At 47.2% G+C, this 14932-nt stretch overlaps 1 protein-coding gene across 2 annotated transcripts in view; it reads right to left on the bottom strand.

Moving 5' to 3' along the window:
• Positions 1–3298: 3298 nt before the first annotated feature.
• The window catches only part of SLC35F3 (solute carrier family 35 member F3), a 163015-nt gene continuing 151381 nt past the window's right edge, over positions 3299–14932 (bottom strand). For both annotated transcript variants that reach the window (XM_066178800.1, XM_066178801.1), the window contains 4 exons: positions 10181–10306; positions 7639–7831; positions 6014–6103; positions 3299–4966 (listed from right to left, as the gene is read on the bottom strand). In XM_066178800.1, coding sequence (XP_066034897.1) covers positions 4722–4966; positions 6014–6103; positions 7639–7831; positions 10181–10306 — 654 coding nt within the window. In that variant the 3' untranslated portion in view covers positions 3299–4721. The remainder of the gene's footprint in view (positions 4967–6013; positions 6104–7638; positions 7832–10180; positions 10307–14932) is intronic.

Raw genomic sequence — 14932 nt, 5'->3', positions numbered from 1 at the left:
ATACTGGTCCTGTCCTTAAGAGTTTGATTTCCCCTTAGAAGATTTTTAAGCTACAGGTCATAACATCTTCATGCTCCTTTTTTTCTTACTTCCTTTTTAATGTTCAGAACTTCTGCATAAGGTGCAGATTATTATGGAAATGCCCTAGAACATACCAGCTAAAGAAGAGAATCTGATTGCTTCTCCTTTAATAATTATGAGGTAATTAGGCTCATCCATCAAAATCCATTTCTCCAGGCAGTTTTTGCAGAGAGGGCTTGCGTGAGGACTGGACTGTGAAAAAAGCTTCTCAGCCTTGGCCTTTACCAAGGAATAACTCAGGTTTGGAGGCCTTGAAACTTCATCCTTTCTGCAGTAGAAGCAGGGGACATGGAGCAAAACTCACTGTAGTTTATGAATTTACAGTATGTGCACAGACTCCATTTCTTCAAACTGGAGTCATTGCAATGGACAGGTGGGCATCTTGCCCTGGAAGGTGTTTCACAAAAGGCAGTTATTTCTGATTCTATCAGCAGCTCTTCTATGCTTCTGATTCACACATGCTGCATTATTTCTGGCTGCTTTTCTTTCCCCCTTCCTTGAAGAGATGCCTAGTCCCAGGCTGCTGTCTGAGCCCACACAGCCAAGGTAAGGTGACTGGTGCTGTTCCTAGAGCTTCTGAAGGGCTGGAGAATCTACATCCTTTTCAGTGAAGAGGAGGGTGTTTCCATGAATGTCAGTTGTGCACATTTGTGAGTTTATTTGGAATATGATCCAGAGCAATGCAAATCTATCTAGGCTTTCATGTTCACTCACTGCACAGGGAGACCTCCATTTCTCTGTTTTTGGGCCTGCAGACACCATAGCAGAAAGGTTTTTGACCAGAAATGGTGTCAGCCTGGTGATGCTGCCTTCTCTGTAAGTTGAAGGTAAAGTATCTTTAGTAACTCTGATCAGGTCAGTACTGCACTGGTTTTGTTTTAGACTGCTCTGGAGAGCTGGGGATAGGAGATTTGTTCCCGAGCTCACAGGAAACATCAATTCTGCCCCAGAACTTGGTGATCTACAGGTCCTGCTAGTCTACCCTCAGCTCCCAGAACAGTTAAGCTACATCCTGGTTTCAGTGTCTTTTGTTCATCTGTTGATTATTGTGGTTGGATTTCTGCCCTTCATGGCTGTTTTTTGAAGACTACTGATATGAATACAGCCATTCTAGACAGAAGATCAGGAAAAGCTTTTTAAAATAAGCCCATCTCTGACCCATGTGCTGATAAAAGGCTCATGCAGTCGCTGTGGAGAGTTGCAATAAAAAATTATTACAAAGGTAGCAGCAGGAGACAACTGGACAAGGAAAAAGGCACACAAGGCAGGAGGAGGACTGCTGTGCCCTCTCACTGCTATATTGTGCAGCAGTGAAAGCCAGCAGCTGCAATGAAGTCTGGTGATGCTATTTGCTTTTCTGAGATTTTTTTCCTCAACTTGCCAATATAATAAGCCCACTGGATGGTTACTGGAGACTTTGAGGGCTAAGCTGGGGCAGAAAGTTGCTAGTCCTTGAATAAGGGTGCACACTTGTGGCTGGCACTGCTCTGTGAGGGCAGGAGACGCTTCAGAGACACCTGAAGAAGCCTCATGCTGGAGGGAGGGACCTGCAGTTCTGCCTAAGGAGGAGGTTCAAGGTGGCCAATGGTGAGCTAAAAGTGCTAATTCCAGGCTTGTGTGGCTCTGTGCTGCAGAGCAGGTACGGCCCTGCAGGGCCATGTGGGGCCCATACAGGGCAGCAGTGGATCTGACTCACACACTGCTGCAGAGATTGCACACAGTGCTTCGGCCTCTGAGGGCAAGCAGGAGAGTCTGCCACAGCTCAGCCCTCCTCTCCAAGGCACTGAATTTATCCTGGGGATACTTTCACAGTCTGACATCAGAAGTTCAATCCTGCCTTCACCTGAAAGGTGGCCTGATTACATCTAATGCCTTCTCAGATGCATTTGCTCTGGCCTGTCCTTCTGGTGAAAGCCAACAACTCCAGTTTTTTTCATTCCTCATCTTCAGACCTGTGATGCTTTGGCACTTAGAGATGTGCGCACATACCGTATGGACATGCTGCATTCTGGTTCTCCTAATCACATCCTGGACTTCACTGTCTGGAAGGTTTTTCTACCCAGTGACTTACTGTCAAGTCATGTCTTTATGCTTAGGGCAAGGTGTTGCCTGAAGAGATGTAGGTAATTTCACCTGGTTAATATGACTAGCTCAGAATTGCTTCACATGGGTAATCTATTCTGCACAGTTCCCACCCGGAAGAGAGATGGTTTCTGGAGTGCTGTTTGAAATCCCAGCCCCTCACATGTGTTTAGCCTGTTCTCAGGAAGGATGAGCCAACAGAAAGCGATGACTTAGTTGCATTTGGTAAATCACAGTTTTACTAATGCTGCTGTCCATTCTGGTGCAAAAATTCCCCCACAATCCATACTGAATGTTAAAAAACCTGCTTCCCTTTTGTTTAAAAGCACACATTAGTTGCAATTTTTAAGATGGCATTTGGAGCCTTTTGAATACTTACAGACTGCATCAAACACACAAGAAAATGAAGTGGGGAGATCACAGAAGATTCCATTTTTTGGGACTATGGAAAATGAAAGGACTGCTTATACATTCTTCTCTGGCCTTGCTCAGAGAGGAGGCTTGGAGAGGATGACATCCTCAAGGATGACAAAATAATTTGTCTGAAGATGGAATAAACTTGAATCTGGGAGTTTTGAGGTCAAGTTCTATGCGTGCCCTTCAATGCAGTTATTGGAGTTGTACCTGTACTCCTGTCTTGTGCCTTTACCCTCCTCTTCCCAAAGAAGTAGATATAAAATTCAGGGGTGTAATCTCTGTCAGCAAGTTTTTAGTGCCTGGTCATCAAGCAGTATGGTGGGGACAAGCATACAGCCTGGACTAGGGCCTGGTTATTAATTCACAATTAATGTTACAAATTCAGGTCCCACACGTGGGCCTAAATACCTGTTAGCATATATATGCACATATGGCTGCTCACTGATGCATTCAGAGATCAATTTTTCCTTTGGTCTACTTCTGCTGGATGTCTGTTTCCTGCCTGATGCCTAACAGCATCCCTCTGGATGGATTTGTGCAGGTAGTGTAGAGCAGACTTTGCTGTCTTGGACAGACACATTAGCAGTGCCTTGAGATGCAGCCTTGGTTGCTTTTTTCGTGTCTTTCCCTTCTGATCACACAAATACTACCCACAGCAGAACTGCAATAAAGGTTCAGTTAAGAGAAGGAAAAGGATAGCATTGACTGAGGCTGAGTTTAAAATCTTTTATTATTTAGCTTTGCCAAACAGATAATGGAATCTGAAGTTGATTTGCTAAAATGTTTTGAAGTGGATGCCACCCCTGCCTGACACAAAGAGGACCTCAGTGGTAGTAGGGACCTTAGGCTATGGCAGCAGTTCAAAAGAACACTTTTAATTTTGTATGCAACAATGTAAACTTCAAAAATAGTAAACTATAACCTTTCCCCCCCCCCTTTTTACATAGCATGTGATCTATCACAGATAGAAATTTAATGGCGAACCAAAATCGCGTAAGTAAACATCCTGGTGCTTACAAGTTTCATAAAAAGTGTTACATTTGATGTAAATATCTTACATTTTTAACTCTTAACACTCACAATTATGGAGTAAAAGCAATTGGCGATTCACCCCCTTAGTCCATGCTCTCAGACTGTACATCAGCAACCACGCTCTTGCCAGCCCCTTTGATCATTTTCGGTCAGATTGTCCCACACATGACCAAGACTTCCCCTTCCTCACATTGGCATTAATCAAGCGCAGCTCCACACAGGGGTAAAACCTGTGAAGTGAGAAGAGAACCAGGTCTCCTGCGCTCGAACTTGCAATCCCCTGGGCCCCACGCTCCCACAGAAGCCACGGCGTGTATGGGAGGCACGTCCTGATGTTGGTGGGAGTTTGGGGTCCTTTGGGGCCACAAACCTGAGCCCTGCCTTTGCAAGTGCCTCGCAGCAGGACCTGGTTCTGCGTGGATAAAGACAAGAGTTCTGTAGAAGGCACTGGATTTCTCTTGCATGATTTTAAACGTGGACTACAGTCGTATGCAGAATAAGGAGATTTGGGCTCTAGACTGCTTTCTCTCTATGCTTTAGTGCAAGCATTTTTTGCGCTTGAATTTTCTCTGTTTGCAGCGCAACATGCGCTCATCTACATAGAGTGATTTCTAAATCTTCCTTCCATTCTTCCACCCCATCTTCCCATCCCCAGAAAGATTACCTTTTTTTTTGCTCCTTGAAAACTTTCAAAGTACAGCTCTGGTCAAAAATAAACATGTGATGTAGCATAGCATTTGTTTCTTTTAAATCACAGTGTGCAATGCATCATTCAGTACCTAATGTACAAAATGTCTGCCCTGCTTTTCATGAAAGTCATTCTTTAAAATAACCTATGCAAATATATTTTGACTATATATTACATTCATTTAAAAAGAGAAGAGAGGTTCTTGGTTTGCAGTTTTTTTCAGTGTACTACTTAAGTGAAAGATCAGATGTGAAAAAAGTACAAGCAAACTGGACATGCCAAGACTCGATGCTTTAGATGGTGATCATATCAAAACTGTACAGGTATGTACACCGTGTTGGACAGGTGTGCTTCTTCCCAAGAAAATACCTTTGCATCATCATATGTAACGTTAACCACAAAGTTTTGGTAAAAAGAGCATTTAATGAGCAAAGGATGACATGGAAGGGCGAGTTCTCCGGCTTTTATTAGGCAGTCCTGAAGCAATGTCTCCATTCCCTTCGGGAATTTCTTCCTTCTTCCGGACTTTGAGACGTGTGAGGAGCTTTATTACCCAGACATCCCATTCCTCTGGCAAGAGCAACAGGAGGAAGCCCAGGCCAATAATGATGATGGCGATTACTCGGACACTATTGAAGACAATTTCACTCGTGTAGTGATCAACAACTGTGTGGGACATTGAATGAGTGTTATTACATGGGAAAAGGCATTAGGACAGTATCCCCTTCCCTCCCCCTCACCTTCCCAGCTCTGAGGGCTGGCTGTGGCAGGAGAACATGGCCATGGAGGCAGTGATGGCAGGGGCTCTGTTTCCTGCTGGTTGAGCACACAGCAGGGCATGTCCACCAACAGCACGGGAACTCCTGCTGAGGTGCAGGGACACCATGGAAGTGGCATTTCCCTTCCCTGCACAGCAGCTCCTGATTCCAAATTTTTCTTGTCACCCTGAGTGCCCTGTGAAGTAAGAAACCCTGCCTGGGCTGAGCCATCCACACACTGTGAGAGGATCACACCTTTTGGGAGCCAAATCTGCCAGAGCAGTGCCCAGCTCTGTGTGCACTTAGTCAGCATGAAGCTGGAAGCTGCCACGTGTACCATGGCACCAGCTGAGCATTCTGGGTTTTAGGAGCTGTTTTAGGTTGGGGTTGTGTCTGCACTCCCCCGGCCAGCCCTCTCAGACTCTGCAGTCTCTTGGCTTTCACTAAATTTCAGAAAAACTGTCAGAGAAATGTACCAGGCCATGTCCAAAATTGAACTGTCTGGTGTTTTTGATGAACACCCGCAATGTTATTTACCAAGGCAAGCAGAGTTACTAGTACATTTCTGCTCTAAAATGTAAGCAATTTTATTTGTTTGAATTAAGTGTTAAGCCTGCCTTGAAGAAATCATTAAGAACTGATTTCTGCTTTATCCATGGGTTTTTATTCCAGCCCAGAGATGAATGTCTTCAAATCTACTTTGTTTTTCAGTATTCAGGCTTCTTCAGACAGTAATTTAAAAAACAATTTTAGGGATTATGAATATTCATGTAATATTATACAATACATATTTATCGCCTATAGAATAAATTATTAATCAGTGTTATCTCCGTAAGTCTTCGAGAGAAGGTGCAAAACATGTTTAATAAATCTATTTTATTTTATCCCTGCTGTGTATTTGAAAGGCCACAGATTTAATGTATTCATTTAAGATGCAAAAGACAGAAAATCTCACCTGCATTCACTGGGACACTCAGTACAATTCCAAGAGAAATCAAGGTGGGGTAGGTAATAGCAATCCCAAAATTTAGTAGAATATTGAATGCTGATGATGGAAAGAAAAATGTCTTTTAGTGCAGTGAAATTAGGCAGAAGGAACGTCACTTGAAACATGGTTTATTATTCTATTTGTTGTTCAAATAAAGGGTACATCGGCTTCTGCTGTTTTTCCTGACAGTACCAGATGACAAAGCTCTGTCTGCTGCATGCCCACCTGCCTGAGACATTGCTGTTTCTGGGGAACTCAGTATACCTCTGGAATCCAGTGGCAGGATCAGGGTGGGTTTTGGGTACAGACTGTCTCTCAGCGTCATGTGCAGTAATTCCCACTCTTTATACTGATCCAGTGATCCCCTTGGCCCTGCTGAAAGACTTAACACTCTTCATCTCAGAGATTTCAGCTGAACAGGAGCTACTGTCTGGGTGCTTTTTTGTAGAAAAGCTGCCTCCCGTTGCAGGTGGAAGTTGCTGTAAATCTAGCCCTCTTCCAGGCAGGAACTTGCTAAATATAATTTCATACCATGAAATTATAGTATCATTACTACAGAATGATTATAATATCACTCCATTGTAATACCATACGCAGTTTGTGGGGTGTTTCATGACAAATTAATAATTGCTTTGAATCAAATTCGCCCTTATTTTAAGGTGATCAGCTTTAGCAGAGTCAGGAGAGCCTTGCCAATACTGAGCTTGTTGGGAGCTGGGGCTTCGACTGTCTTCCAGTAGTACCCAAGTATTCATACGCCTGGAATTGCTTGCCAAGTTCTGCACCACTTTCTTACAGGCACTTTCCACTGAGTCCACTGATAAGTAACCTGGAGGTACTTCTGGAGTTGTGATTGTTCAGGGTAAAAGGAGCTGGGACTCAAGACAGGGGTAGAGAAGAGCTCTTTCCAGTAGAAATTAATGTTTTAGGAGAGAGGATTCCATTACCCAGTTTAGGGACCAACAGTGGCAGCAAGTCAACACATCTAGTTTAACAATGAACAACATCATGTTTCTGGTGACCTTTAATACTTAGATTGGCATCCCTCCCTGCTGGGCTCCTTTAGTGGCATAGCAGTGGCAGCAGGAGATAGGATTGCCACCTATCAAAATGCTTGTCACTGGGCAACACTACATTTTCAAAAGATTCCTCCTCTTTAGGAGTAGCAATTAGCTATGACTGCAGGCAGCAGAGGCATTGGGCTTGGCTGGCCTGGCCTAACCTCCTTGCCGTGGGGATGCTGATGAGCCCCAGGTAATGCCCTCCCAGCAGGGCTGCTTCCATCACAGCCTGGGCAAGTGTTACCTGTCTCTGTCACACAGAGTTCATAAATATGAGTTAGGACAAACTTTACAGGTTAGTCCCACAGCACCTTCTAGAGAGAGCCACAGTATTTTGGTGTGGTAATAACAGCAGAAGCAAGGTCTTCACTACCCTAGGAATGGCCCCTCTCATAATATCTCAAGCTAATAATTACGTTGAGAAGAAGGGAAAACAGTTCCAATATGGGAGAGGCTTGAAGTTTCCACCAGTGGCCAGTCTCTGGCACCCTCCTCCACCCTGAGCAGTGTGAGAGCCCCCCGTCTACTCACTCAATAAGAGAATTGAAAATCCGCAGAGGTTCCCCCAAGGAATGATGTCAAAAGAGCTCCAGTACTCCACTTTGGTAAAATAAAGAATGACAGGAATACAGGTAACGAAGAGGACGTTGAAGACAGCTAACACAGACAGGAATAAGGCAGCTTCTCCAAATTTAGCACTGCCCAAAAGAAGTTTGAATAAAACCTAAAAGAGGAAAATACATGGGTTTAACTCTTTTGCACCACATCCCTGGAAGGCTCATGTTCTGTTCTGGCACCTTTGCAGTGATTCTTGCTGGACACTTGGGACGGCTGCTCGTGAAACTGTGGTGAGCAGCCTGTGTGGCCCAGCCTCCACCTTCCTGGCACTCCCGGAACACAGGCAGGGGCAGCTGCCAACTGAGTCCATGCAGAAACGGGATTCAGCACCTTTGTGCATGTCCTGAAAGGGAAGGTCACTAACCCTAACTTAGACTCTTCAACCCTATCTTAGATTCTTCAGTCTTTTTTCTGCACCTCCAGAAAACCTGACATTGAGGAGACGGTGGAGCAGGGCAGGGGGAGGAGACAAAGCAATCTAGATGAAGAATCTCCCTCCATGAGATGGTCCAGGCCTTTGGCTGCCACCTGAGCAGTGCTGTGGTGGTGGGCAAGCACAGTCAGCATGGACTTTCACCTTCTCCCGGGGAACTCATTTCCAGGAGGCAGATAGCAGAGCAGCAGTTCCACAGCCCAGAGAGCAGATGCAGCCTGAGCAATGAGACTGCAGGGAGGGATTTAAAAGCTTTGATTTGTTAGTCGGAGAAGGAAAAAAGACAGTAGAAATGAAGGATGTGAGCAGCCCATCTGGCTGGGAACTGCCTGTGGACAGGTCTTGTCTGGAGTCTGCATTAGTTTTCACCACACAGCTGCAGAGATTCTGTTGGATACCATGGTCTGAGAACAGTTTCCCTCTGCCACTGGCTGCAGCCCAGGACAGCCAATGGACTCTGACTTTGGTTTGTGGTTTGTGCTGCACTGGCAGTCCCCCTCACCAGTGTCAGTTCTCTCCTTTGCCTACACAGAGCAGGCAAGTCTGCAGGGCTGCTGTGCTAGCAGGGCTCTGCCCACTCCCACCATCCCACAGCCATCACTGGCCTGTGCAGCTGTATTGCTACTCTGCAATACGGAGCAAAATGTCCCCAAACCCACTTACTCTTCCTTTGCCACCTGAGGACAGCGTGTTGTGCTGCCCCTAGCAGGGCCACCTCGACCTGTCCTCCTACCCCAGATATGCAGTGCCTCTGCTGCACATGGTGAGATCTGCCTGCCTGCAGATGCGCCTGCCCCTTTGACACACACCACTCATGGAAACTGAACCAGACTGTGGAAAGCAAGAGCAGGGTGGCAGCAGCAGTGGCAGCAGCATGTGTTGTACAACAAGCTGCAGATCTTCATCTGTCCTGGCATGCAGAGCACACTGCAGAGTAACACCCTGCTGGCACTGCCACCACCACCCTCCTGTGCACGGGATCTGGGTGAGCAGCCCTGACACTCCCATTCCCAGAAAGAACTGCAGTGTCATGGGAAAGGGAACACAGCTAGGCTCTAGCCTTTTATTTTCTCTGCTTTGGTGGGCCATGTCTCTGGTCCTGCAAGGAAATGCTCTGTTAGAGGAACGAGCTGTATGAAACTTCATAACCTTCCTAATGTAAAATTCCATCTGATCTGAAAAAGTGAGCAGAAAGCATCACAGCACTGTGCTGAGGGGCACAGGCAGATGCTTCTCAGTTTGGCAAGTTTCCCTGGACTGCTGGTGTTAGGGCTGCAGGGCTTTCCTGGCCAATTCCTGTCAGATGACCAGTACAGGGCAATTCATTACACCAGATGAAGGCGTCTACACCTCCTCCTAATCTACGCATCCGAGCCAGGGTGGACAAACCACGCTCTAAAAATGCTTATTCCTCACTGCAGACTGTGACTCTGAGCACTATGAGCAGCACAGAGGCAAGTGCCCAGAAGTGTTTCAGGTTGAGTGAAATGGCTCTGCACAGCAGAGAAGGCTGCATCTTACACGTAGTGCAGCTTATCCAGCTGCTCAGGATGAGGTCTTGATTCATAGCCATGTACTTTGCATTTTAAGGATGCAACTGCTTCCATGATAAGCAATGCTTTAAGCCCAACACAAACTACATATGTTACTGAAGGAGGTCTGGCAAGATGAGGTAACAAAGTCACTTGAAGAAACTAAATCTCTGCAGGATGCTTCCAGAATTAGTGCCCAAATCCAGATTCTAAGGAAAAGCAGCCTCATTTTTCACGAAGATCGGACATCTGTAAATCCTCCCCATGGTGGAGGAGCACTGGAGAAGATTATTCCAAGGAAATAGGAGTTTTTATCCTAAGTGAGAGCAGACATCAAAGCAGTGCTGCAGTGCTGCGGAGTCAGTGTGTTTATGGCAGAGCTCTAAAAGAAGGGCACATGGCACTGAACTGCACAGAGGTTTGCAAGTAAGACAGGAACAGCCCAAAGTGACAGACATCTTTCTAGGGGGAAAGAGCCAGGTGTGCTTACCTTGTAGAGAGCAGACATTGAGGCAGAGCCCACCACCAGGGCTATCCCAATAACAGAGTGGCTGTGAAACCCATCAGCGTACGTCATCATAACTATCCCTGCAATAGCAAATATAGCAGCCACGATCTGGTTGGAGACAAAGAAAGAAAGCAAGTAAGTGTTACTAGACAACCCCCACGATGGAGAAGCAGGCAGGCAGATTTACATGCCAGTGCAGTACTTTTGCATCATCTGCTTATGTAGAAAATAGTAGCAAGCCCGGGCCAATACCCAGGGAGCAGATGCTGCCTGCCCTCGTGGTTTCCCTGGCTGCAGGGAAGCTGCAGGCAGAGCTGCAAAGGAGTGGCTGCTTTGGGCATGTGACCAGATTGCAGGGCTCAGTGCCTCCAACTGAGCTGAAATGGGGATTTCATCTCTGTCACTAAACTTCCTCACCGGTGGGTCCCTGCAGCCTGTACACGACAATAATACACAAGTAATAATTCCCTGGAGCTTGCAGAAAAGGCTTCGAGTCCTGTTGAAGTTTCGGAGGAAAAAGGTTATAGAAATAAACAGGGGAATAAAATTCACGCAACTACTTTCCAGTCTAGACGAGTCATTTCAGAGAGTAGGAGGAGGTTATTTTTCAGCCAGCTACGCACACAGAAATGCCTGAGGGGTGTCTCCCAAACAGAGGGAGGATTCACAAAGGCAGGGGATGCGCTGCCCTGATTTACCAGGGCCAGCAAGAAACCCCTGGCTTCTCTGCGACTGTCCTGCCAGTTACCTTCAGTCTCTTAGGGTGTTAATTCTGGGGTGAATAGGGCTTTCTGTATGCTCATGCTTCCTGGCTCTGCAGGGCTGTGCACGCCCTGCTTACACCACAGGCCTTTTGGCTGCACAGTCATGGTGATGCCTCCAAGATGACTTATTTTGGTCCACAGATGGGTAAGTGCCAGCCAACTGTCCTCTCTCCCAGGACCAGACTGGGGTTTTAAGCCCCACCCACAGGCTGCAGCTGCCTACGCATCCATGAGCATCCTCTCATCTTTCCTGCTTCCCACCAGAGATCCTGAGGCTGCTGTGAAGATGCACGGGGAAAGTCCGTGCCAAGCTCCGCTGCTGCCTTGATCAGCAAGATGTGGTGAGGTAGTCTCTTTACCAGCTGCAGGTCCCAACCCCAGCAGCATCAGCAGCCTCTTCCCTGGGCTGAGCTGGGGCTGGTGCCAGGGGGCACCCATAAACCAGACAATCATCCAGCAGATCCTTCCTGCACACTGACATCAACACCTTCAATTTCCCCTAACACAAAAATGGCCCATTTTTGCAAACAAAACCTTATCAATTTCTCCACAGGTGTTGCTGTATAATGGCAGGGTGGCATAAGGCAGAATGCTGATCTATGACTTGAGCAGGGTGGAGCCCAGTACAAACTGCAAAGGCTGGGTACACACACTGCAGATTCAGAGAGGTTCAGACACAGCATCTTGGCTTGCAGCCCTGTTGGCCTCTGGTCTCTCCACACACAGCTGTGGGACATTATTTCTAAAGTGAAGTTTTGTGGTGGTATAACTGGGTCCTATAGTCCAGGACAGTCTCCTTTTTAAGGAAAGGAGAGGCCCCCCCCCCCCCCCCCCCATGGCTCTACAGCAGTGTGAGGCTGTTCTCTCACCAGTGTGATGATGCATGTCAAATAAAAATTCAGACACTCTGTGTGGCTTCAGAGGCACAAGAAAAAAGGTCATTGAATGAGACTAGCATGACGCAGGGGCAGAACAAGGAAAAAGAGATTTGCCTTCACCCAACACATAGTTAAGTGAAGGAAAGCTTTGCTGTTGCACCCTGTGGATGTGTGAAGTTTACAAGGATAAACTCACGGAAGTAAAAAATTCCATCAACAGCTATTACTTATAGAAACACTGCTTCCATCTCAGGAAGTCCTTGAGCCTCAAATTGTTGGAGGCTGGAATGTCTCATAAGGAAATCTCATTATAGGCTTTTCCTATTTAGATTTTTCTAGGTGTCCACTACAGGCAGCTGCTGCAAGGAGGCTTCTGGGGCAGACGCACTTTTGCTCTGACTCACTATGGCTCTTTGGCGAGCTGCAAGGTACCTGGCTCAGGCTTAGTTGAAAGATGGTAACTCTGTACCTTTCTTCAACATCACCTGTGCTACAGATGAGTTGACAAAGAGTGGAAGATGCAGCATTTCCTGTAGCATCTGCTCCAGGTGTGACTGTCCTCCTGTGCGCTGTATGGGGCTTGTCTGGTCTTCACTGGAGGACTGAGAAGAACCACAACCATGTTCCAGGTTGTGGCATCCAGCTGGCACCTCCAGGTGCATCAGCAGAGGAAGCCTGCCTTATCCCCCACAGGCAGCTGTAATGCCTCTGCACTGGAAACCTGGGGCGTGCATGCATGAAGTGCAGAATGACATTTCCAGCCTTGCTTTTAACATCAAGAGCTGATCAGCTTCAGAGCACCTTCCAAGAGACCGTGTCTCTACAGTTTGAGATTTGATAGGATATGAGTTTCCAAGTCCCACAGGCAGATGTTCTTGTCTATGATGTTCTGCACACAGGAGGCACTTGCAGGTGATGGCTCTCTTGGATGCTGAGCTGTTTTATTCACCGTAGCATGAAGGAAAAGACCAAAGTCAAAGATCAAAGCAAATAAATGCAGTCTGCAAACAGTTCTGTTGGGGCAGAGGTCCTTGCTTATTCCATCAAGCATGTCACAAGTGTCAGATGAGTCTTGGCCTCACTTTGTAACCTCCTGTTGACCTGCCAGGGGTGTCACATGCACCTTCTCTGAAAGCCTTTCAGCCTTTCTATCAAGCACGTTGTTAGTGGTGGTGACAGGCTGCTCACACACCACAGTGCCCACAGATGTCACAGCACTGCAGGGTTTGCAGAGGCAGTGCTTCAGGCACTCACAGGTTCATTATGTGTGTGTGTTTGACAGCTCACAGCCCAGTCAGTTGTTCTCTGGGCACAGTGAAGGGCAAGGGGAAAAAACTCAACTTCATTATGGGAGATGAGGACACTTAAAAGTACCTGAATGGCAAGAATGGGAACTTGTAGCTTGCCCTTACATTTAAATTCCAGTTAAATTGTGATTTATGTGCTTATAGAACTTGTAGTTGCACTTCTGAAGGCCAAATAGAATGCTTGTACTTGCTTTAACCCCACTGAGCTGCTGCCTTTCTCACCTTGCCTCTGTCAGTGGGCATGAACAGGGACACCCAAATGTGCAGTCAGCACTTTGCTGTGGCACTATCTATCTGCTGCACTGGTGTGGGGATGGAGCAGGAGTGTGGGAAGGCACTCTCCCCCTTGCAGCTTTGTCTGCCACATACCCTGCCAAAGGGAGCTTTTAAGAGGGTCAGCAGCTCTGACACTGGGTGGCCCCAAGGGACCACGTGCTTTGGGGCCAAGCTGTGCGGTGGCTGCAGCCCCACGGTCACTCCCAGGGAAGCCTTAGCAGCCTTCTTTCCTCCTGATTGCCAGTGCCAGGAAGAAGCCAGTGTGTTGGGGTCATCCTGAGGTTATCCCCCAAGCAGTGACACTCTTTCTGCCTGTTGCTTTTCACATGGGCTGTACAGAAAACAGAGGAAAGAGGGAAGAAAATGATTCTCTCCAAAGACTCCCTGCAATGTCCCTCTGCAGACAGGAGTATCCCAGCACTCCCATTATGCCACACAAAGTTGGGTAGTAGAACTGCTGTGTGGCCATGTGCCCTTCCAATCCCTAAGCACAAGTGCCTCCTCACTCTCACATTGCCACAGGTCAGAATGCCACAACTGTTTAAGAGCAAATAACCCAGTCTGTCTGCAAACCCCTTCTCCCTCCACCCAATTCCCTTGCTGGCCTGTCACCTGGAAAGGAGACAGCAGTGTTCCTTCTTGGATTCAGGAGGCAGCTTGTTCCTTCTTGGGAAGCCCTCTGCCACAATCTCACCAATGCCAGGTTCCACAGGGCTGGAACACATGGCAGGAGTCTCACACAGCCACCACTGCCCTGACTCCTGTTCTGCTTTTGCTTCATTGCTGCTTTCCCAAAGTAGTGCAGATAGGAAACAAAAGACACCTGGACATGACCAGGACCACCACGTGGGTCTGCTTCTCTGCTCCTTCCATTCCTTCCGCCCCTTTGAGAAGGGAGGCATACAGAACAGGATTCATCCCCCAGTGCATGTCCCCTGCCATGGCATAAGACAACCTGCCCAAGAAGGTCCTGGCCATCCTTGCTCCTCTATCATGGCCATGCACTCAGGAGAGCCCAAGAAGCACTTCTACTCCAGAATGTATGTGCCCATGTGGGTATCCCTGCACACACACAGGTTGGCTTCTTTGCCTCCACACCACAGCTGTTTCCCATGGTGAGAGATAGCACATTCAGACTGAGGAGCAAGCTCTGCAGGTGCAGTCCTGCAGTGGTCACCCCTCCATATCCATCTCTCCTGGTGTCCTACCAGCACTACAGCTGACAGTGTCACAAGAGAGATGAAGACACAAAAATACCTTTCTTTATTTTCATTTACCAAAATGGCCAGCACATCCAGCTTAGATAACAATGAGACTTCCCTAGCTCCAGGATCATTTCAGGATACCCTTGCTTCTGCACTCAAAAATCACAGATCATTTGTTTTCAGGGTAGGGCTACTTGGGCAGAGGGGTGGGCAGACACCAGCTGGCCACGCTGAGCTTTTGGCAGGTACATTTTGCAACCATCCCCTGAGCAGCCTCTTGGCTGCCACCACTGAAAGGCTGGCC

This window comes from Chamaea fasciata, unplaced genomic scaffold (genome assembly GCF_029207755.1).
Source record: "Chamaea fasciata isolate MVZ Bird 193981 ecotype frontalis unplaced genomic scaffold, bChaFas1.0.hap1 SCAF_3, whole genome shotgun sequence".
In the NCBI taxonomy this organism is placed as follows: Eukaryota; Metazoa; Chordata; class Aves; order Passeriformes; family Sylviidae; genus Chamaea; species Chamaea fasciata.
Note: the sequence above shows the minus strand (reverse complement) of the source record. Positions and strands in the feature narration are given on the sequence as shown.